The sequence below is a fragment of the Pieris napi genome, chromosome 1 (genome assembly GCF_905475465.1).
Source record: "Pieris napi chromosome 1, ilPieNapi1.2, whole genome shotgun sequence".
NCBI classification, from domain to species: Eukaryota; Metazoa; Arthropoda; class Insecta; order Lepidoptera; family Pieridae; genus Pieris; species Pieris napi.
The window spans coordinates 1,506,293-1,531,497 of record NC_062234.1 but is presented as its reverse complement, the minus strand read 5'-3'; the positions used below and the strand labels follow the sequence as shown (position 1 = coordinate 1,531,497).

General features: G+C 32.6%; 1 protein-coding gene and 1 long non-coding RNA gene across 3 annotated transcripts; both read right to left on the bottom strand.

The window, feature by feature from the left end:
- Nucleotides 1-544: 544 nt before the first annotated feature.
- On the bottom strand, nt 545-20,893 carry LOC125049872 (RNA helicase Mov10l1-like). 2 transcript variants are annotated; one of them, XM_047649382.1, is made up of 20 exons: nt 20,661-20,893; nt 20,461-20,583; nt 20,140-20,260; nt 19,809-19,971; nt 19,465-19,592; nt 19,205-19,311; nt 18,774-18,908; nt 17,551-17,647; nt 15,458-15,554; nt 13,443-13,548; nt 9,617-9,787; nt 9,200-9,347; nt 8,532-8,680; nt 7,528-7,662; nt 6,875-7,068; nt 6,327-6,475; nt 4,641-4,759; nt 3,638-3,749; nt 2,891-3,067; nt 545-2,293 (listed from the first exon to the last, which is right to left on the bottom strand). In XM_047649382.1, coding segments are annotated over exons 1-20 (2,661 nt in total). In that variant the 5' UTR covers nt 20,663-20,893; the 3' UTR covers nt 545-2,065. The 2 variants fall into 2 exon arrangements, with proteins under 2 accessions (XP_047505338.1, XP_047505347.1); XM_047649391.1 differs by lacking the exons at nt 20,140-20,260; nt 20,461-20,583; nt 20,661-20,893 and having other exon boundaries at nt 19,805-19,923.
- Nucleotides 20,894-22,280: 1,387 nt separating this feature from the next.
- Nucleotides 22,281-23,367, bottom strand: LOC125052293. Its single transcript, XR_007117433.1, has 2 exons — nt 22,547-23,367; nt 22,281-22,462 (listed from the first exon to the last, which is right to left on the bottom strand). It is a non-coding gene; the product is annotated as an uncharacterized LOC125052293 (long non-coding RNA).
- Nucleotides 23,368-25,205: the final 1,838 nt, after the last annotated feature.

Here is a 25,205-nt window from a genome sequence, read left to right as displayed (position 1 = left end):
TAATTAACTTTTTGAAAAATAAATGACTGAGAAATTGGTATTATTTATTTGCATGAATTTAATTTATAAATCAAAAGAATCAGTTTCGCTCTCAGTCTCTATAAAATGAATTGCTTATTTCATTTATTAGTACCTAATACGTTTTGTATAACGTTTTCTTGAAGGAATACCACTAGGCTCTGCTTTCAAGAAAAGACCTGAGTCGAAACAATCATCCCCTGCTATACCGTTGTAAATCAGCTTGGCAGCAAGTACTTGAATTGACTACAGATATTTTTTTTTAAATTAAAATATAACGAAAGTAACCAGGGCCATTAGTCAAGATGCCTTAACAGTAACTTTTCGACACGAACTGTCATTTCCATACAAATTTAGTTTTCGACTTTCTACATACACTACTGTTAAGGCGTCTTGACTAAAGCCCCAGGTTACTGTAGATTTCTATCAAAATCATAAGATCTAGATTTCTTACATCTATCAATAAAAATGTATATGTATAAAGAATACGTAGGATTGCTGTGGGTGATCAAAATAAAAAAAATCATATACTTAAACCATTTATTAAAAAAAATTATATCTACTTACAACAATTAATTAAAAATCACAGTACCAAATACTTATTACATATTCTGTTGACAACCAAATAAAAAAAATAATATAGTAAAAGAGTTTTTATAAAATAAATGTAATAATTAAATTTTATATTTGGTCACCAATACAGTTACATTACTAAAAAACCCTGTTATATTATTTCAAACCAAATTGTTGACTATGAAACTAAAATGTTAATAATAAGCATCAATAGACTGGCCCATGGTAATGTATCAAGATATTTAACAAGAAAAGATTACTAGCATAGTAATTTCATCATCAACATGTAGTGGAAACTCAAATAATCTTTAGTCATTAAATGAGCAAATAGTATGGCAAACAGAGCAGAAGGAAAGAATACAGATATTTAGCTCTTTTAAATGAATAAAGATTAATTTGGTGTAAGGGCAAATAGTATTTATAAATTGGAATTACCAGTACAAAATTGAATAACAACAATCAAAACAATTTTTATATATAACTAATTGGTATAAGTACACATAAAATCATTTTGAATCGTAATTTCTTTTTAATAAAATAATTCAAGTCAACTTTAATGTTCAACCACAATATAAATTCCCAAATGACAATAAAGCTGTCCATAAAAAATAATGTATTTCTTATATTCTAAATAATATAATACTACATAATATACTAATGCTATAGGTTTTAAAACCATTATAACAAATATCACAATATATTACCTTGTGACAGGGTGAAATAAAGAGAGCTGATCGGTGATTAGACTAAAAAATTTTTAAATCAATGTCAGTCAGATATAAAAATGAAAATACAATACTGTAATTGTTATTTTAGGAATACAAGATACAAACTCAGCTATTTGGAAATAATAAAAATGCAAGTTTTACTAGCTAGTGGTGAGCAATAGATTTTCAGAAAAAAGGCCATCAAAATATTTTTTGTAGAAGTCTAGAAGAATATAGATCACAAATAGTTTTCATGTTAGTTTAATTTCTGTGGAATCTCTATAATACATTTAAATTTCTAATCATTATTATTTTACTTTCTTTTCAGATTTCAAATAGCCATTTTTATATTTATTGGCATTATCATCTAAGAAGAAAATTTAATGATATCAAAACTTGTATAATAGAAATGGTTCAAAGTGGACTTGTGTAATAAAATACATAAAACCTATTCTTTTAACTACTGTAATTTCAACACGATATATTTTGTTGAAATAGTTAAAACAAACAGTAATAAGTTTTTAAAACATCAATTTTTTTCCCTAAAATCTTACCACACTAACACTTAATAATTTTTATGTAGGAGACAATGTCTCGGGTTGATTATATTATATAGTAATTCGATAATTAGACATGTATTAAATCCCTAATGAGCATAAAATCTATAAAATTAAACTGACAACTCGATATATTTTGTTGTCGTTCAATTAATCATTTATGCTTTCTTTATTTTTTTTTTTATTGGACCCTTCTTCCTTACCTGTCTATTAATTCTTGAGCTCATCAGTCAGGCGGCACTTGTCAAACCGAGTCTTCGCGATTTCCACCAAAAGGGCGGTAGACCTGTCAATTTGCTGAGATTCAATGCCGTAGTAGCAATTCTTCTCTTTACAGAAGTCCATGTACTTTCGCCACTTTTGGTCTCTTACGAGGCAAGTCGGGTTTCCGATTATTATGAGCTTTGCTTTAGCTCGTGTCAACGTCACGTTGTAACGCTGGAAGTAAAAAAATATCGGTATTGAATCTAAATTATACAATGAATTAACTAATTAAATCGATTGGAGCGCTTTTAACAAAATAAGAGTCTTTACGATACTTGCATTCCTCATTCCTAACCACTATCATTGTTTGTAGTACTTAGAGAAAATTTCTACAATAAACTTCCCGCGGAATATGGGATAGGGAGCGTTCAAGTATAACGTAACGCAATTTTTTAAGATTTTAGAAGCTCCCTCCCCCCCATGTAACGCACCATAACGTTTTTCTGTAAACTTAGGAAAGCAAAAATAAAAGTAACGTACAATTAAATAAATGGATTCCCCGTACAATATAAACGAAAAGGGTTGCCAATTAATCCCCCAGTTTGTTTAATAAAATACAAAATGTTATGTAACGTGTTGTTTAAATAACCCCCCTCCCGCCCATGTTACGCACTGTAACGTTTTAACTGACTCCCCCCAAATTGCGTTACGTAATACTTGAACGCTCCTATACTAGAAAATTAGGAATGTCTATATATTATTCTCGATAGATCTTTCTTAGATAAAACTATTCCTTTACTAAATTGGGCCCAATACTGATGAAAACCCCACCTTGTCATCAACCAAGAAGCCCAGGCTGTATTTGGCATCGTACTCAAGTAGACGACAGTTTGCCCGCACTGTGGACACAAGAATTACCCTCTTCTCTTTCCCCTGGAATGACTCCACTGTCCCCACCTCGATGTCGGGCACGTTGATACTGTTGAGCCAGCCCTTCATCTTGTACACCTGTAAATATGTTTCTACGTGTAAATGATCTATCTACGTCTATGTTGGTTACTCTTTTGAAAGTTTTTATTTATTTATTTATCAAAGCACTCCTGCCCTAAGAGACAAGATGTGATGATCCTAAGTTGACAAGAGTGCACTTCCAATGGCAACGTCAATTTTAGTACCAGTTTGCGCAATTTTTTTTTCATTTTGTTAAAATCATTAAAACTTATTTAATTAAATTTTTTTTTTTTCATAGAACGGAGCAAATGAGCAGGAGGCTCATCTGATGTTTAGTGATACCGTCGCCCATGGACACTCAATGCCAAAGGGCTCGCGAGTGCGTTGCCGACCTTTTAATAATTGGTACGCTCTTTTTTCAAGTGATTGATTGGGAATTACTTCAGTGGGTGGTTAAAAACGCTCAGTTCTGGAACAAAATCGTGTATCAGCGTAATCTAGTCAATTTAATTAAACTGAACTTGCCCTGCGGTTTCACCCGCGTTTATTTCGTACACAGCCTTCTTTCCTACTAGAAAACACAAAAAAACCCAATCAGTACTTCCTGATAGTGTAAACAAATAATACCTGTCTAATGTATGGTGCGATCACTCCGATGTCCTTTGGCAACACATTGTGGTCATCCAGCAAGGCTTGTGTGTAGCGCTTCAACATTTCCAGTTCCCTCTCATTGAAATAGCTGGAAATTATATTTAAAAATTACATATGTATGCTTAAGAATATCATTTCTATTCATTTGATTTCTTAAATTAAAACCAAACATTACAGGGAACGAAAACATGTTTGAAATTAAACTATTAAATATTCGTTAAAATATTATTATTTTTGTCCATAGTTTTGGATGGTAAAAAGGACTTATTTATTAATAACATAAATAAGTCGTTACTTCATGATTATACCAGTTAAATGACATAAAAGTCTAAGGGTCTGTTTCACAATGTACGGATAAGTTCCACATAAGTTCCAAATTAGCTATTTATTACTTATTTGTAGGATAAACACTATTGTTACGTTTCACGACTGTCATATAGCGCTATTCGTCACATAAAGTCCATCAAAAGTTATGAGTCCGATGAATGTCAAATAGAACAATTTATCTTCCAAATAATTTATGTGTTGCATAGCTATTTGGTACTTTATCCATACATTGTGAAACAGACCCTTAGAATTAAAAATAAATGGTTTTTTGACATACGAGGTTATCATTCTACAGTGACGATATAATGATCAATCAATTTGGATACATAATTAAAATTAATGTATTTAGTTATGCCTGATTAAGTTGCCGCTGCAAAATTTTAGCATATAATTTTACGTTTAAGTTTGTGGCAAAACAAGATTTCTTTATTATTTATATCAATTAAATGGTAATATCCTTAAAATGAAAATTATTTTAAGGACAGCCGTCTCTAAAAATATTCATAAATTGCAGTAAATTTGTTGACGTAATGACGGCATGACTTAGGTAAGACCCATAATGAATGTATCAGACTTTCATCTCCTAAAATCAACAAGATGTCAATAGGATAATTATAATTGAGAAATATAAATATTTGTACGATTTAAATACCTGGGCGCATTTCCCATTCTTTGTTCTCGAGAGTTAACTGCGTGGAAGACAACTGCACTGTCTCCGCCAGGTAGGCCCAGGATACTGGTTTTGCTCAACGGGTCCAATGGGGCAAGGGCCTAAAATAATAAAAAATATACATACTTATTAAAACGCTATTGATTTATGTTATACGTCAGTTATACGAGACAATTAATATGTTAAAAGATTTAAGATTCTCAGTGAAACATTTCACATATATTTATTTATATCGTAATCCTACAGCTAACATAAATTATAAATAAAAATCAAATATACTAAAGATATAGCCAAGGATGTTGATGATATATATACATATATAACATTTACGAAAGGAAAAAAATCATATAAATTATTAAATACATCTAAGTAATTCCTAATTCAGCTGTGTTGTGTGATGGTGTGGAAGATAGGGTGTGTATGTGTGGTGTGCTCATGATGCAGGTGATTTAGCGCTATGGATATTCTTAATACTCCTTTTAAGCATATTCTGCGATGGTCAAGGCTAGCTATAAATTGATAAAAACGCGAATTTACATTATTTAAATACAGTCAAACCCGTTTACGACGACATCGTTTAGAACAACATACCGGTTATTTTGACCAAAATCAAAGGTCCTGGCTGAATTTTATGTACTTATTAATAACAAATTCACCAGCTGTTACGACTATCGGTTTTTACGACCAAATATGAGTTGTTCCTTTGATGTCGTTATAAAAAATTTTGACTGTAACATGTTATGTAATCAGTTTTAGGTGTTACAGAGGCAAAATCACATATAAGTAAGACATTAGTATATGTCATTACGAGTGCGGAAAGCCTGTTATTGTAAAGCGTTCCGACAAATAGTCGGTTTGACAGTCGGAACAAGTTGCAATGACAATTCCGCACGTTCTAATACAGTTGCCAAAAAAGAATCAGTTTAGAACATTTTAGGGGCCTCATAGCCTAGCGGCCTTATTAAGTGAGCTCGAGTGGCAGCTAGGTGAGGGGTACCGGGTTCGAATCCCGGTTCGAGGACAAGTTTTATTTTAATTTAAATTTGTTCTCGGCCTTTGGGAGGGCTGTGCGGTACCGGGCGAGTGCTTAAACCGTACATGTAGGACACGGTCGAATTTCTAAAAACAAGCACGAATTAGAAGAAATCCTATACTTGACGCTGGCTAATGCACAAATCTTGCCAGAGCCTTAAAAAAAAAACACTTTTGGAAAATTGCGCCAACCGTAATAGTATATAAGCAGAGATTTTTTTGTTTTCTTCACCCATTCTGGGAAGGCAATTCTTTAGTAGAATTTTTTTATTGATATGAAATGAAAATGAAATGTAATGAGATGAAATGAACTAAAACCTAACCTAACTCATTGAATCAAATCATCAAATCTGATATTGAAACAAATTAGTAGCTTCTTTTTAGAAATATGTATTTGCATGAATCATAAAAACTTCTATGAATTTTTTTAGTAAAAACTTCGTGGTTGTTTTTTGCTTTTAAATATGTAGACATTATTTTGACAGTTGGGAAAGAGAAAGCACGAGTTCGGAAAAGGTAAAGAAAAAGCTCGAGTATAAACACCACACACCCCGAACGCTATTAGACCCTGCAATACGCAACTTTGAGCAACTGTATTAAAAATGTTTTCGTTTGTTTCCTAAAGTCTTTTTTTACCTTTAGATTATTTCGATAGAATAATTCATTGGGTATGGCCAATATATCAGGGTCGGAGCGGAAGTTCTGCACAAGCATTGTCATGTAGTCCGGGTTTGATTCGTATATGTTCGTGTACGTCGAGCGTAGACGCTCCAACAACGATGTGCCTGGAACGTATTATGTAGGCCATACACACTACGGTCTACCGGAGAGGTCCACCTGTGCAGGTATGCCTGCGCAGGTAGACCGGAATGTGTGTGGGAATAGACCTGTGCTGGTTTTTGAACCTGCACAGGCGACCGGCGCAAGATCGAAAATCGATTCTTTCAGAGTTAACCTGCGCAGGCATACCTGCACAGATTACCTCTCCGGTAGACCGTCATTACTCTCATTTAACAATCAATTAATAATTTAACTGAATTAGAATACGTTTAGAACTGTAAATGTAACTTAGAGAAATTTAATATTTTTGATATTCGTAATTTTACTTTAAGTTACCTAATTTTTTTTTATTGAAGCATTTCAAAGTCGTTTTCCTATTAAACTAAAGAAGTACAAGACCTCACCTAAACCTCTTTCCTTCGCCTGCATGGAAATGCAAACGGGTCCCAACTGTTGAGGGTCCCCAGCCAGAATGAGCTTCCCATTTGGAGATAAAAGCCCTGTGATGGGGACCAACACCGCTGGTTCACACGCTTGAGCTGCTTCATCCACAAACAGATGGGTCATTTGGAGTTTTTGACTTGCCTGGCTGCGCAGTCTGCAATGTATCACAAAATGTATTAGTCCACACGAGCCTTTAACATTTTAGAGATTCTGTCAAACTGTTTTTTTAATCACAATCACACACTTGAATATTGAGTCCTTTATTTTTTACCACACCCATCAATTGTAATTTAACATTCTCGTTTCCGACAATATCCAATAACATAAGTCATTTAGTGTAAGTCACGTAGTCGCAAAGACTGATTGTAAGATTAATATTTAAAAAAAAAAAAGATTTACGACCTCTTCAATAATGCAAGTTAGTTTTTTATTAATCCAGCGTCGCAACCCCACTACGCCGAATTTTGTTTGTTTTAGCTCATATTACAACACTTAAAGCCAGTTGTTACCCAGCTTCGAACAAATTGTTTCATTTAACATAATATATTTGAACATATCCATACAAAAACCGCCACCGAACTTAACACAAATTTAAACTTGCATTTATACTTACGATGCATATTTAGCAGCATGTAACAGCGTGGTCACTAATATCCTGTACGTAGCCACTTGGGCGTTGCCAACAGAATAAAACGTCTCGAAGCTAATACCATTCGACACTGATGCTAATTCTGGCGACATCGTCGTCCTATTAAACATATACGACAATATTAATTCAATCAACAGTAATCCCTCCTATAACACGGTACATTAGTTCCGCGTTATGGGAAACGCGTTGCAGGAAGTTGCATTACGTGCGCATGACCTCATATAACGCGTTATGTACAAATGATTCACATTTAACTGATCTCGTTATAGGGGATTTAAAGTGAAAATTAATAAAAAAATGTTATGAACGAAATAAGTGCGTACGGATCATTATAAATGTCACAGTACAGAAATATGTGAAATCCCCGTGTTATACGAGACATAAATCGCGTAATACACAAATGCGTTATAAGACTATCGTGTTATAAGGGCGTTTACTGTATGTTAGAATATTCCAATAAGAGTTCTATAAAAATACTGCTTTCAATTATTTTAAAATTGTTTCACTCGATACCTCTCGACTCAATAAAAAAACCTTTTCAAATCATTTTTTTTCTATCTTGGTGAGTTTATAAGTACATCAGCGTAATATATATATATATATATATATGTTTTATAACATTATAAAACATAGTTAATTAAATTATATTCTTTTTAATTCTATACAGTTAACATACAAGATATTTTGCTCTTAAAAGCTTAGGTGGATCCATGATAATGTTTGGATAAAAAGTGTTACTAGTAAAAAAAATCTAAGAAAGCATAGGCATTATATATTAACTAATCAAGCTTTAAGTGAAAGTTAAGCAATTGTTAAAAATATGTACGAATTGATAGTTAATAGTGCCACACACTTATCGGACCTCATTATCAAATGTTTTCAAATGTTAACATTTGACTATTACTCTCTAAAATAAGAGCAATAAGCTATTACGTCGGTCTGATAAATCGATGGCACTAGCGACATACCATTCACGGCACTGCGAGTTAGCTCGGAATAGAAAATTTGTAATGTTGAGTTGCTTATTATACTGAAGAAGCATCAAAGCGATGTGATCCGCCGCCATGTTTGAGTCCGTGCAAACCAACACCCGATTCCTTTGGTTTCGGACCACAAGCTGGAGTTAAAATAGAACAATTTTAGCCAAATATTTAAAAAAAATTAGAGAGCAGTGTTGGCCTAGTAGCTTCAGCGTGCGACTCTCATCCCTGAGATCGTAGGTTCGATCCTCGGCTCATGTTAATGGCAATGTTATGTGCTCATAACATTCGCTCGAACGGTGAAGGAAAACATCGTGAGGAAACCGGCTTTCCTTAGACCCAAAAAGTCGACAGTGTCAAGCACTTGAGGCTGATCACCTATTTGCCTATTAGATTAACATAAGATCATGAAACAGATACAGAAATTTGAGGCCCAGACTTAAAACAGCCACTGATTTATTCATTTACTTTATTTTATTAAAAATATATGTTTAATTTATTATATTTACTTAAACCATGGCTTTTGTTACATTAAATAATAATTAAAAGCAAAATTAAAAAGTAGACACTTTATTCCATAAAAATTATTATTATAAGCAATTATTAGTACAAATTAAAAAAAAAACTAACTAAGAAAAAACACCAATTTTATGTACCTGAATAATCGCTTCAACAATGGTCATAGTCTTTCCAGTTCCGGGCGGGCCATAGACAATGTACGGGGCGAGGCCATGGGTCCCTGACACTATGTGTGCAACGGCAGCTCGCTGTTCTGGGTTGCTAGCTATTTTGTCGTTATGGAATCTGTAATATGATTTCATGTATCATCTGTTCTCTAAAAAATTTAATTATTATATTAAACATTAATCTATTATTTGTGTATATAATACTCTTGGTAAACTGAAACGCGTATTTACAATTTTTTACAGGTGTTCCCAGAACGAAATTTCATTTTTTTTATTAAGAGGGGAATAACCCCCCCACCCCACCACTTATATAAATAGGCAATTTAAATCCACGTGATAAAATAAAGAATTATTAAATAAAAGCTACGAGAATAGGTCTCATTATACCTTGTGATCCTCTGAAGAGGCACCTGCTTCGGATTCAGTTGGGGAAATACTCTTGTTTCTTGTTTACTCGTAAAGAGTTTGTGGACGGCTTCATGCATCCGCTCTTTTGGCACACGCGACATTATGAATCGGACGTCGAATAATGCTTCGGGGTGGTAGAGCACCAAAAAGCTGAAAAATCATTAACGATTACCAACGTTAGAATTTGAAACAAAGGACGGCTGTGCTTTCGCTGTATTGTGATTGGACAACAGCGATTCTGTTTGACCAATCACAAAGCGACAAGCGCAGTTATTTTGTCTTAAATTTTAACTCCCCTATACCTATCTCTTTTTCGTAAATATAATTCGTTCGTAATATCTGTAATACAAAGGTTTTCATAACATAATTGATCTGTTGTTTACTAATTTGGTCGCTGATTATAAGTATGGCCTAATGTTTTCTACAGCAGCTCTAGTTATTGAGATATAGCTATCAGACATATTTCAGTGTGACTGTTACTAGGCACAGTTCAACTTCAAATCAACCGACCTGTTTTTTTTTAAAGATTTTTTTAACATTGTCTACGAGAAATAACTATATAACGTAAAAACGATCCCTACTTTTTTAACATCTGTGGTTCACATTCAAAAATTATAGACCTGCCGAAATGGTTTTAACTAACTAAATTGTTATCTGTAACTCCACCAGTCCTGTACTCTGGCGAAGAGCTAGTACTCAAAAGTCCTTCATCTAAACAAATAGATCACGATTTAGAAAGAAAAGCTCTTCGTCAAGTGATGTAAAAAGAACAAGTTATTTTATACTGAGCCCCAGACCCAGATATTGTTTCTAAGCTCCAGCTCTTTAATAGGTAGACCTCAATGTCAAGGAGCTTGGACCTTCGTTACTAAAAAAACGGAAACCTAGCTTTTCAATCAGCAAACAAATCTTTTAACCTCAGAATAATTTCGTAACAGACGAAAAACTTGCTTTAAATCTTTACTGAAGATAACTACTTTGTTTTTTGTTCTGATGTTCACAACTGAATGAAATAAATGAACCCGTTGACCAGGTTTGCATAATACTGCCAGCTTTACATATCAAACTAACAAATTGTGAAAGCTGGAATTGGGCACAAGGATGTTTATTGATTTAAATACATCTCTGTAAAGTTCCATAATTTGAGCACAGAGAAACTAAACGCCGGAATTCTTGATGGTCTTCAAATAAGAAGATTCAGCAATCCGGCAGGACGCTCATCTGATGTTTAGTGATACCGGCGCCCATGGACACTCTCAATGCCAGAGGGCTCGCAACTGCTATGCTGGCCTTTTAAGAATTGGTCCTCTTTTCTTGAAAGACCCTAAGTGGAATTGGTTCGGAAATACTTCAGTGGGTAGCTGGTTCCACATAGTGGTGTTGCGCGGCAAAAATTGCCTTAAAAACGCTCGATTGTGGAACGGCGGACGTCGAGGCAGAGTACGAAATTCCACCCGTATCACCTCGACGTCCGATGATGGAACTCAGCTGCAGGTATTACTCCGAACAACTCCTCTGAACACTCTTCATGGTAAATGCGGTAGAAGATGCATAGTGACCCCACATCTCTACGCAACGCCAAAGGATCAAGCCGCTCGGAGAGGGATTGGTCGTCGACGATTCGAACCGCTCTTCGTTGAATACGGGGGAAACGTTACCAGGGTCACTGGAATTCTCACATGAAGGCCATTGTTGGAGCATTAGAAACAGACCTCGAGAACTAGCCTTGCAAAAAATCTTACAAAAGATATTTTTAAAGAAGTATTGGTTTTTCTAACGGTTTTCTTGATTTTTCGTAAAAAAACGCGTTTTAATTATACCTCAAAAACTAAAGCTCTACAATCAATCCGATTTCAATCTCAATCTGAAAACAGCATTACGAGAAAGTATAATATTAGTTATAACTTTACATGCAACAAAAATGACTTTGACTTTATCGATTTAACAGCGGCGCCGCAAACCTGAATAATAAATTGTTTCGTTCTCGTATTAATCATAGGTTTTGCGTTATTTCTAGAAAGTTCAATTGCCATAATTGGATTTCGATTTATAAAGCGAACTAAATTGTACAAGCAATAAATTTAATTTAATTATCAAGTCTGTAATGACAAAAATATCCAGTGTTTATCTGCGAATCCGGTATTAACAATATGATAGTATATAAAGATATATATACAATACAATATTTAGACATAACAATATTACAAGATGTATAAATTTAAATAAGGGCAACCTGGCGATCTTCTAGACACAGACAAAATTCTATTATCTATATCCATCGATTGTTTAGTGTATTTGTATTCCATAAGTATTCGATTATAAACCGATTTAAATTGGATCCCTTCTTTATTTAATGAGGGGAATGCATTTCCGCACACAGTGTGGGACTTGCTCTAAAAGTGGTCCAATCCTATTTTTTTAAATGATACAGCATAAAATACTTACAACCGTTAATTTTCACCCCTCTACGATCAAACCCTTTTTTTATTATAGTAGATAGTTATTTTTATTGAACTAAAAAAAATTTCCTAGAAATTATATACATGGCAAAAGAACGTTCACCGGGTCAGCTATTATGTTATATATTTCGCTATATATACACACTTCTTTATTAGAAAATATTTTGTGTTTTAATTGAATTATTTATTTAAATTTATTTACACTTCGTTACTATAATATACAAATACATACATATAAAAAAACAGGTTACATAAGTTATTAGGCAACGGCGCTAACAGGGGATTTCTTACAGGCAACCCTAATATGGACCAATAAAATAAGAAATACCTACAGATAAGAGGGTAAAGTACAATAAGTGCATAATTAATTAACAAAAAAAACTCAAAATAACATGTAACTATAACTAAAATAAAATAAAATCTAAAGAAAAAATAATAATATGTATAAACAAAAATGTAAAAGCCAATCCAAAGGTTAATTCACAATTAATATAAATAAGTAGTAGCTAATTACGAGGCGGAAAAAAATGATCAAAAAGAAGATTTTTAAATAAATTTAAAGACTGAGCTCGTCTGATATCGATTGGTAAAGAATTACAGTCAAAACCGTTTATAACGACATCGTTTACAACGACCTATCGGTTATTACAACCAGATTGTATGGTCCCGTCCGAATCCCTAGTAAACTATTCAGTAAACAAACCGCTTATAACAACATCGGATACAGCGACATATCGCTTACAACGACGAAATTTTATCGATATTCATCGGCTATAACGACCAACCGCTTCTTGTCTCAGCAAAACAAAACAATACAAAAGATTTTAAATCTTATTTAAAGGCATTGAATGAATATTTAGCCATATTATTACCTACGCACTTTCTCCCAACGAACAGTTTCAGCCAACAACGATTTTCGAGGTTCTTAACGCTGTAACAATTTTGCAAAAATTTGTTGCCTTTAACGAACAGTTTGATACTGGTGATATTCATACCTTGAGGAGTATGAAACGTAAAATGCAAAAAATATTTGAGACTGGACCAAAATGATTGATTACTTTTGTACCTAATTATTTCGTAATAAATATTTTTGTTTCTTTTTTGACTCGTTTACATATTATAATATTAACATACCATATTATAACCCATACCTACCTATTCTAGATAGATAAGTATGATAATATAACTTGTAGATAGTGTACATACATATTAACTATACTTGTGTATATATAATATATGACATTGCTTATAACGACTATCGGATATAACGTCGGCAAATATACGGTCCCTTCAAAGTCGTTATAACCGGTTTTGACTGTATATATAAATACAACACACATTCTCACCTTGAGTCCAGTGCAGAGAGCAAAACCGTATTTTCATCGATATTTTTAATTTTGCCCTCAAAAACATAGTCTGGCGCGACTTGTGAACGGACGTACACTCGATCACCTAAAGACAATTAAGTTTATCAAAGAAATATACACACTTAAAGCCGTACTAAGAGCGAACATTTTTTTTAGGCAAAAAAACATTTTGAGATTCGAACTTATTTCACTGTACTATGCTTTTTTAAATAATCACAAATAAGAGGTAAATTCTGGTTACTCTGTCCCTAATTCGGCTCAACTCAAACGATGGCTTAGGATGTTTCTAAAAAAATATTTTATTAATTCTAAACTTTTAACACCTACTTTAACTCCACTATAATTATGTGACGGACGGTATAAACAACTATTTATTTATTTCGTAATCCTACAGCTAACATAAATTATATAACAAAAAACAATTACACAAATGTTATAGCCAAGAATGGTAATGCTATATACAAAACTGAAAACATTTACGAAAGGAAAATAATATTAAATACATTTAACTAAGTAATTCCTAATTCAGCTGTGTTGTGTGATGGTGTGGAAGTTAGGGTGTGTATGTGAGGTGTGCTCATGATGCAGGTTATTTAGCGCTATGGATATTCTTAATACTCCTTTTAAGCATATTCTGCGATTGTCAAGGCTAGCGGTCGTTGTATGTCCGGGCTGCTTGATACAATAGTGAGTTGTTGCAGAGTTGGTGCTGATGGGAGGAACGTCAAACAAAGCACGTCTACTGTAATTACCTGTCCGGTAGGCAGGAACACAAAAGTGCATTTTTCTAGAAGTGAGCTGCAATTCATTTTATTTGAGATGTAGTAGCATTATTTTTTATTTATTTATTTTATTCCATATCATTATTATATCTTTACTGTTAGATATAACTAATTAATTAAAAATACTAATTATATTGTATTGTTTTCCAACCTTTTTTTGCCCCATCTTAGCCAACCTAAACTTCTTATGCCCTCCCCTATGTAACAATACATAATTTATATATTAGGTTATATATTAGGTTTTCAGGTTTTACGAAGAAATCACGAAACAATAAGCGAATTTTCAAAACATAGTGAAAAAGTGGAATCCAATTTCCAAATAATTTTAATAAAGATGTTTCTATATTAATTTAGTGAGATCCTTGCGCTTGATGCTTGCTGCACAGAGATTTTCTATTGGGTTCCAATTTGGTTAGCTTCAGTCTCAAGTATCCACGTTATGTTATGTCCAGCTGATTTCGATAACCCCTTATCAATCTAATTGCCCCACGTTGGGAAAACACTGGTCGAAAGTATCAATATATATATTCACACGCGTCTTTATAGGTATAAAACTTATTGTTGATATTATAGGAGATAATTTTTATTAAGTCATTTGGAATCTTTTAAATTTTCTCTTTGTGTACGGTGACCAAACCGAGCAACCATATTCAAGAACTTCTTCTTAGACTATATTAGATACAGTTAGCATCATGAAAATGTTCACTGACTCGTCTTACAAAACCAATCTGCTTATAGGCTTTGTCAACTACTGTGTCTATGTTGATTATATGTCAGTTTATAGTCTAACCTTACACCTAAGTCACGAACACAATTCTTTAACGGATTTAATATTACTTACATATTAATTTAACAAAAATAATATTTATATAAAACAACCATTTACTTAAATTATTGTGCTATAAAGTACTGTACTCGAGTCGTGGTCATACACGATGTGTCTCCATTTTCTTTTTTACTGTACTTCAAAAAAAATTAAACCATTTACACATGATCAAATCTCAAAGAAATACGAGAATATAACAGGTAGGTAATATGAAACAATACCTTAAATTTGGCATGGTACTTAATTTTCTTTACAAATTGGTGGCAATAAATTTTTGTTTACCCATTACAGCGTTAGCGGAGGTTTTCTTTTGTTAACAACGGATTAGAAATTAAGGAAAGGGAGTACCTAAATAAACAAAACATTTAGAACAAAACAATAATTACCTCGCAACAAAGAGGGTCTCTTCTCAGCCAGGCCTGGTACTTCGAGTACAAAGAACTCATCTTTCTTAAATAGCTTCACGCCAAACATGTTGTATTTCTGTAAATGAAATCTATAAGTATATACGATCATCCTTTTAATCATTGTCTATGATCAGCTTAAAGAATAAAGGCCGATTGAATTTGTTTTAGGATTATTTAATATAGTGTAAACTCTTTATAGCGAATTTACAGAAACAAGGGACCGAGCATATTTTTTCGTAATAGAGAGTTTTAAGGACGTAACAGAGAAAAAAAAATTACCAATTACAATAATTTCTAATTTTTTAATATCAATAGGTAAATTATTTTTAACACATAACGCTTTTTCGTTTACATCTTGACAGTTTCAAAGTTTGTTTACGACTGATAATACACGATAGGTGACGGTGGTGCGTTTAGTAACTGTGACCAAAATTTCCTACAGGCATTGTAATCTAAGAATAGTACACGTAATAATGGAATTAACAATAACAAAAGCGAGACGGCTGTTTATGACCTCAAATATCTTTCTTAGAAATTTCGGCACCTCAAAAGTTTAGTTTTGTAAGCTGATTATAAAAACAATTACACTTAAGTATGTTGTTGATGACTAAATATGAAAATATTTCTTCGGTATAGAGACAGGCTGTTGCGTTATAAAGAGAAAATTAATGTATGGGTTTTGTGTTAAACCAAACAAACGTAACTAATTTTTACGTTATAGAGATTTTTCCTTATAACGGATGACGTTATAAAGAGTTTACACTGTAAATATGTATGTAGTAGTGTAAGACTTTTAATATTTTATATTTATTCATTAAAATGCCACGATATTTCACATTTCCCTTGCGAGGGATTTTAATTTTAAACGCACGCAACTATTTTTTTATTTAAAATTAAAAGGAATATTATTTATAAACGTCTCTCGATTAAGACAAAGGTTTTAAATATTTATTAAGGAATGTGTCACAACAGATAATGTCGAGTTAAAATACGCGATATTTTCCAAAATCACGATTAGATTAGATATTAATAGAAAAAAAGGACCGATTGAGAGAATCTGTCCTTTTTAGATTACACACTTTATGACTTATTCCTTTCTGTTGTATGTACTTCTTATTTATTTTGCTTTGGCTAAACTTAAAATAGTAATTTTTGTTGGGTATTCTACAGGACTTCCTATCGTAACAGTTTTTTTTAGTTTTTAATATATATATAAGTTCTATAATATAAATAAATAAAAATAGGATAAGTTAATTGGCAGAAATCACTCACTGCAATTAACGTTTTGATATCTCTTCTCATGAGAATAGGAATCATTATTTTTGTGTTATAACAATACAAAAACTAAAATATATATATATAGTTATATATATAGACCTTATAACCGAATTAAACCTTATTAAGAGCATGATAAACAAAGCTACGGTAAGTTGGAAGATTGTTGGAAAATATATCACTATTCTTATCAATGTTAGTAATCAAGTTGTAAGAGCGAGATAGCCTATTAAATTATTTTTTACACACATATATAAGAGAATGTTAGATTTTGTATTTATTTAATTTGTGTCTGCTATCTATTATAAATGTAAAAACATCTGCAGTATTAACTAAATGCTTTAAACAGAATGTGGTGCCTGGAGAACCACACCATATCTATAATATCCAGGACACTAAGTTCAACCCGCGTTTTTATACTCATTTTTTAAGTACTCAAACTCAAACGCAAAATATCTTTATTCAAGTGGGTAACCAAGTACACTTTTGAATCGTCAAGTTAAATTAATCGTAAATTTACATTTACTACCAGTTCGCAAGTCAAGGGCGTAGAGCGGGTAAGAAGAACTGGCAAGAAACTTTCCGCCCCTCTTTTTAATCGCCAGGTATTGTCATACAAATTGTTTGAACTGGAGCAATTCAATCCCAAGGATTAGGATCATTTAAGTAGTCCTCAAATTTATAAAAAGCTTTGTTGATTAGTTTTCGTTTAACGAGGGCTTTGAATTTATTTAGTGATAATACTCTAATTTCGCTTGGGAGTTTGTTGTAAAAACAAATTAATTAATAAAACATACCCGCAAGTTAATCTTCGCAACCACTTCTTCCCACCACAGGAGATGATGGAAGAAGGCCACATAATTCCTCTTGGTGTAGCCCTCATCGAAGATCATTCTGTCAACAAAATCGATACATAAACAAAAAGAATCGCCGAAATGTGTGCGCATAGCTTTTGAACGACACCAATGCAGATAATAATTCTTTGTTAATATCATTATATTAGGAAATAGTATCTAATAATAAAAAATAAATAAATCTATAATTTAAAGTATATGAGCAAATGACAGAGGAGTGAGAGATCTTCTCTCAATCTCTGTCTGGTCGTGTTCGCTTGGTGTAGGGACGGCACCGCAATCCTTTCACTCAGGAAAGCTTTATCATCACGCTAAGATCGAATTAACGCGACTAAAACAGAATACCATCCAATAATGTATAATATAAGTTAACTCCTATTAGTTAGGTATAAATCCCTAATTATTTAACTAAATACGTCTTATAGTACGTAGGCAATTTAAATATAAAATCAACCAATCGCCCAGCATCCAACACGAACCATGATGAATTGCAAAGCAAACATACGTATTATACATCTATGTATTTATTTGAGTGTCCCAAAAAAACTATTGGAGGGTAATAATCCGCCAATCAGAAAAAAAGGTGTCTTTACCTGCCTCCATGGGCATAAACACATGCCTAATACAATACTTTTTTTAATATACAACTTCTTTTTGTTAAGAATAGACAATAGATTTACGGTTACGTAAACGGATCATTGCAAATACTTTTTATAGACGAGGATAATTGTTTTAAATATAAATAAAGTTCAAAATTCTCAGAACAAAATTACATTTATAAACTTACAACCTTGAATCATCCCGACATTTTCAACGTTCGCCAAGCGTGGTATAGTATTTTTACTTACAGCATAAAGCATATAATCTAATCGTTTTAAATTATTTATAAATACATGCGCTTTAATTAGGTGATATTAATTTGAAACAGCTCATATCTATATTAAACTTATCAAAGAATATATCGAATAACAACAAAAGATTAAAGGAACACAGATAAAACTAATTTTATTTTGATATTAAATCCGTAACTATGCAGTTATAGTTATAAGTAACGGTGTTAATATTTAAATGTTAACTTCAAATAAAAATTGCAGTATAGTTTATAGTACATAACTTAATATATACAATTGGTTAGTTATGTATTGATAACTTGAAAAACTTCTTACTTGGTTGAATTCAATAATAGCCCGAGTTGTTCTCGTTCCTCAGTAGGTAAATTCAAGCCCTCTAATGAATTTTCCGCCAGTCCGAGGGGCAAGAGAGTCTTCAATAACTTAGGAACTGTGAAATTCGAGCATGATCTAAAAATATAAAAAGGAGATATTTTATGAGTAATACAAATAATAAATTTTACCCGGGGCTGTGCATTTTACACTTCATTATATATTTAACAAATTAATAACAAAATATATTCAGAATGCATAACAATTGGTGAACAGAGTTGTGACAAAGAAAACAATTCGTTTATAAGTGGTTTGTGGGGAGTGAACTAAATTAGAACTCAAGAAATAACAATCCTAATTGAACTGTTTTACTAATTGATGTTAAATTATTTAATTTTAAGGAACAAAGGGGTCTGAAGTAAACAATTACTTACGGATGGCTTGTGGAACAGACAGCAAACGGGGATTTTTCAAAAATACCATCTGTGTATGGATACTTTATTGTAGCGTATGTTTCACTGTGCTCTTGTACTAACACTACCTGCAAATCAAAATGGATAAGGCCTCTGCAGCGAAGGTATGCAGACTGGTATGAATTCCAACACAAGAAATGACTCATTAGTTAATGTAAACTAACCAAGACAAATATCAAAATCATAATGAATATCAAAATGAACAAAAGTATAGTTCTCACCATTTCTCTGATGAAAATAAGGTTCTTATTATCACTTTGACGGAAAAGTGTAAACATAATTGGCATCTCATACTGTCCGATATCTGCTGCATTAAATATTATACACACTTTTCCCTTCAATGATGTTTCTATAATGAAATATACAACCAATATATATATATAACTGCGAGTTGAGATATCTTGAGTGTATAGCTATTGTATAACCATAATATCTAGGATTTCCAATTCTTTCTAATAGAAATTGTGTTGAAATTACAGTCCAAAGATATTATAGAAATTATATAATATAAATCTAATTATTACTATTGATTCAATACCCTAAAATTTAATTTCGTACTACTTACTTTTGGCAATGACATTTGGTTCTTCTCCAAAGATGTATGGATTTTCTTTCATGAAAAATTGTGGTTGAGGGTGGGCAAGTTGAACACCAATTATAAACAGATCCTCTTTTTTCATGTCATTACTTATGTCAAATGTAAACTTTACTTGCTGATGTGGTTTTACCTAAATAATCATTTAATTTTATATTATTTCAGTATGTAGTATGTACTAATATATTATATTGAAAGATAGCAGACCAGGATGACATGAATTTCTTTAATGAAATGGCTTTAATAAAGCTAAATGGGATATAGCTACGTTAAATAAAGTACTTATTTCAATTATACTTACAACAATTTGAATCTTGTGATGATCACAATTTTCAACTTTCCTTACATGTGCCGTATTCATTGGCAAACTTTCTGCATGGCCAAAAATTTTTACCCCATGTTTATTTTTACTGAAGTAGGACCTTATAAAAAAGTATTGAAAATAAGAAATAATTTATTTTTTGAGTAAAACGAGGCAAACTAAGAGACATTTTTTTTTAAATATACCTTCTAAACACAATGATTTTATAGATGATAAGGGTCAACTTCAAAATTTGACTAATTCAAATAATTCACCACTGTTTAAATATTATAACCGTATAGAAAGTGCACAGGTACTTACTTGTTATTATTATAATTTAGTAAAATTAAATTACACATATGTTTTGGAGTATCCTCATGATGGATAGCAGGATTTTCATCGTACGCTTCGTCAACATAGCCACAAACTTTACAAAACTTGTTCCTGCGAACAAATTGTCACAAAAATTATCTTAGACAAATAGAAAATACCAACAAAGAAAACTTTTTAAATTCACTGACATTTTTAATTCTGCAAAACAGCCTCCCCGCCGTAGTGATCAGTAAACTATAGCTTCGTTACACAGTTTTCACCACACTTTTTTATAGTAACCGATAGGCAAATCGGCCGAAAGGCCGAATGTACCAATATAATGTCTTAACTCATAACAAGCAACAGTCAATAATAAACAACCAAACTGCTGAAACTGCGTCAGCAACGGTAGACGCCGGTAATCCCCGGCCACAGAGTACGTTTTGTGTAATATCGAATAGTCAAATGTAGTGGTGAGGCGTATATCACACAACAGGTTTCAACACTAGGTTTCGCTCGAGACGTATAAATACTAGGTATTTCATTTGCGCACGAAGGCGAGCTAGTCTAGTTTATCGACGGCTTGAAACTCCAAAAGTAAAAGCTTTTTGCAAATCCACTCGACCGCTGTCACTGAACGCGGAATAAATACTAAACTTAAACGCGTTTAATGTTCACGTGTTTAAACCCTTATAAGTGGCCAATGAATTTAAACTTTCTTTGGCAACGACAACAGACAGCTTTTTCAACCTACTAAATGCGAAATACTTGTAACTGTCAGACGCGTTTGTTTTCAGATGTGTTAGTGTAGAGAATACTGATATCCAGTAACGATTAATTATAGACCTTATAAGCGCATTAATTATCAAATTGGTAAATCCGCTTAAACTTTATATAGATAGAGAATAATTATAATTAGATAATTAAAAGCTTTTTTAATAATGTACGTAAGTTTACTGTAAAAATTAATGTATATTTTAAGTGTTTACTGGACATTGTAAATATAATTTACAATTTTTAATAACTATTTTGTGTAACCTACTCTATCATTATACAAGTAACTATCAGTCAGCTATCAGTTGATCGATATAGAATATATAGAAGACGCCTATTTTTTTCAAGACGTTAAAACAATGAATTACGCATTTCACCTATAAAAAATTGCAATACATATATTATATACATATTTTTTGTCAAAAAATACTGAAGTAATGGTATAGGCCTACAAACTTATCTGACCGGGTGACGGCGTCACTAGAGTCGAACCTAGTGTTGCCCTCAATTGAAAGTTTGCGGTTTTTAGGGTAAAATTCTTTCAGTCTTATTTATAAAAACAAGATTCCTTAAAACACTTGATAAACGTCGATTGGAGTTCGAATAAAGTTTGAATAAAGGAGTGTTTTAGAGGAATCGTGTTTTTATATATATGACCGTAAGTCTTTTACCATGAAGTAAAAAATAAACACAAATTTTAGCAATTATATTTTAATATTATAATTGTGATCAATTAAACAATTTACAGGTCAAATTCCAGAAATTCCCGAACCATAACAATCATCAGTTTCATCATCTGAAGAATCGCTACTTTCACTGTTACTGTTCAAAGTTATGATAAACGGTTCATCTAAATATACATCTTTTTTAATATATTCGTTTTCAATTTTTTTACATGACCTCAATATTTTTGCCATTCTTCTGCTGATATTGCATTAAATCCATTTGGTATTAATTGCGGCATTCCTAAATCGGTGACGTTTCATAGAACTCCAAATCATTTCTATGGTGTACAAATCGCAGTGGTATGATGGCAATCTTAGAACAGTGTGTCCTTGAGTAAATTATCGATTTTATACTCTGTTGCTGGTTTGCGCCTCTTTATTAATTCATACAGCTGGGGTTTTGTGAAACCCTCATTGTATTTCACATTGTTTTCAGTGAGGCACTTTTGCATATCACCTTTTCTAATAATAAGTTCTATTGACTAATTTGCGCACGATTCGCTCACCAACACCTATAAAATAAACCATACTTTTATAATAAAATATAAATCATTGGGTATGGGGAAATTCAAATTACAAAATCTGGCAGCACTAACCTGTGGCAGTAGTTATTCGTTCATATAATTTTTCAAATGGTATTATTGGGGCTTGGAGACGTTTCTCTTCCTTCATAAAGGCCAACACTTTTAAAATCATAATTCTCGCGTCACTACTTAATGCTTTCGGCATTTTTTCTATCACTTTTATCACAAACTAAGCAAAAAACACACGGCGTTGCGCTCTGCTTTGCAATGACATACAGAATGACGTATTCGAGATGGCGACTTTAGTTCCTGTTTTCGCCACCGGGTCAGATAACTTTGTGGGCCTGTACCTAATACCTATATTTTGGTGACACAGACGCTCACATCTAAATACTCGTGGGACTAGTATTTTTAGTACTTCTAGTCCTAGACTAAGTGTGTGTTTTTCCGAGTACGACTTACTTCTAGCGTCAATCGTCATACGCCAGGTTGCCAGATATGTTGATCTATATTTTACCGCCACCTCACCAAAATTGAATTTAAGATTACTATAGGATTGAATATCATAATACACACAAGATACATAACCACCTCAGCAAAATCTCTAGACGCTTCTTATGACGAGCTAAGAGAATTAGAATCATCTGAAAATAGAATAGAAGGCTACTGATATATACTATATCGTTAGATATATACAATAAATTTGTGTAATTTATGACATTGTAGATTGTTTAAATAATAAACCGTATGGAGCACGTTGATTTTTTCTAGAGGTTTTTCGATTATTATTAGTTGTTGGGAAATTATTTGCCGTAGCTGGCTACATTAAGTACGCCACCTGTCGCACGCAGGCTAACTGCTTATATGGCAATGGCACATACTTACAGTATATTATTCTGTTTTATTCAAAGTACTCTGTGGATCGAGTTAGCATTAGGAAAAACATTCCATAATTCATTCCATATTTAATTGTCTTTGGTACAAAGACATTCTTGAAATGTTGTTTCAAATATTAACTTACACTAATGCATATTAAATTTTTATGGTTTTCTTAAAAAAAAAAATAACAGTAATGAGGTGTACAATTAGAACAGTACATACATATAAAATAAAAATACCAGACATGAAGCAGGATGTTGAAGATTGGAGTTTTTAGAGGAAAGAAGAAAATATTAAACATAACGTAGCAAATATTTTTATAGGGGCTTTTACAAGGGTGGTAGCAGTGTTTTTTATTTTATTTATTTATTTGTACATTTACGCCTTATTTCCAGAAATCACGGATTTCCTGACATATTTCTTTCGTTTCTTCCATGCATGCAGCTCTTCGATTATGGGAATTTTTAACTTTATAATATAATAATAATATAGCCTTTAAATTCCAAAACTCTGTCATTTTATATATTTGAACTTTAATATATTTTCACTCCAGCATATATCTGGGTGTTCGGTGTGCCTCTTGGCAAAGGCCTCCTCTAACCCTTTCCACTGTTCTCTATCTTTTACGACTCTTCTCCAGTTGTAGCCTGCTGTTAGTTTCAGTTCATCCTCCCATCTCTTGCGTGGTTGACCTCTTCTTCGTCTTCCGTCTCTAGGGTACCTACCATTTCGTCACTATTTTGCTCCATTTTTCATGGGAGAATTGAGTTTTTGTAGTAGTAATAAGTTTTCTATTTCATATTAGTACTATAAGGAGAGGAAATAAATAAATTTCATTTCGGCCGTTTGAGGCCAGCCTTTAAAATGTTTACGCTACTGGCTTAGAAGTAACAGCAGCTGTTTGTTGCTTCAGAGGTTCATTTTGAATTTTTTTACGTACAATTAGTATCTACTAGCACAAGCTATGAACGTACAAACGTTCCCATATCACCTAAAAACAAAAAAAACTACGTGTCGCCAGCCCCATTAAAGCCGAGATATGCTAAGCTGTCGGAATTACTTCAGAAACACGATTTAGGGTATAACGGCTAATCACCTGCTTCCCTATAAAGTCAATGATGATAAAAGAGATGAAAAACCTGATTATAGATTGTAGCTCCACATGATGTATATTTAATATAATTAAATACCCATTCGTGTAGTTAGCACATTTGATATTACACATTCAGAAGATTGCGATGACTACTGAGAAAAAATCCCGTGTGGGGGGAAATTTAAAATACGCTGTTTTCGATGTAAAAAATGGAATGGAGTGCGCTTGTCTTTTGCGGACTATTGTGCACTGTATGTCTCTTGCGTTAGCTATTAACCACATTTAAAAAGACATTAACAAATATATATTTCAGAGAGAATCAGCTATTTATAACGAACGTATGAATTATTATCAGCACTTAGCCTAATCATGCTGATTAAAAAGTAAACAGACAGAGGTGGTGATGTTTACACAGTCAACAAAATATCCCTAGTCATACCGAATATGAATTCACATGCAGATACTGCCCCTACGCTACGAAGCATGATAAGCTACTTTTTTATCGCATTTAGCTCGGACCATTAAAAAACTTTAACTTATAATAATGCTGTGACACTTCTTTTTATAGGAAATACGTTTTATCATCCTGTATTCACATTTTTTTTCAAACTTTTGATTGAATCACTAATCTGTTAGAATATTTAAAGTTTTTTATCGTGATACACCTATATTGTACACAATTATTTCGCAATCTTTATAACAATTTCGTCGGTGATTTAATTTTTTGATATGCAAAGGAAAAGGCCAAGATTAAAACAA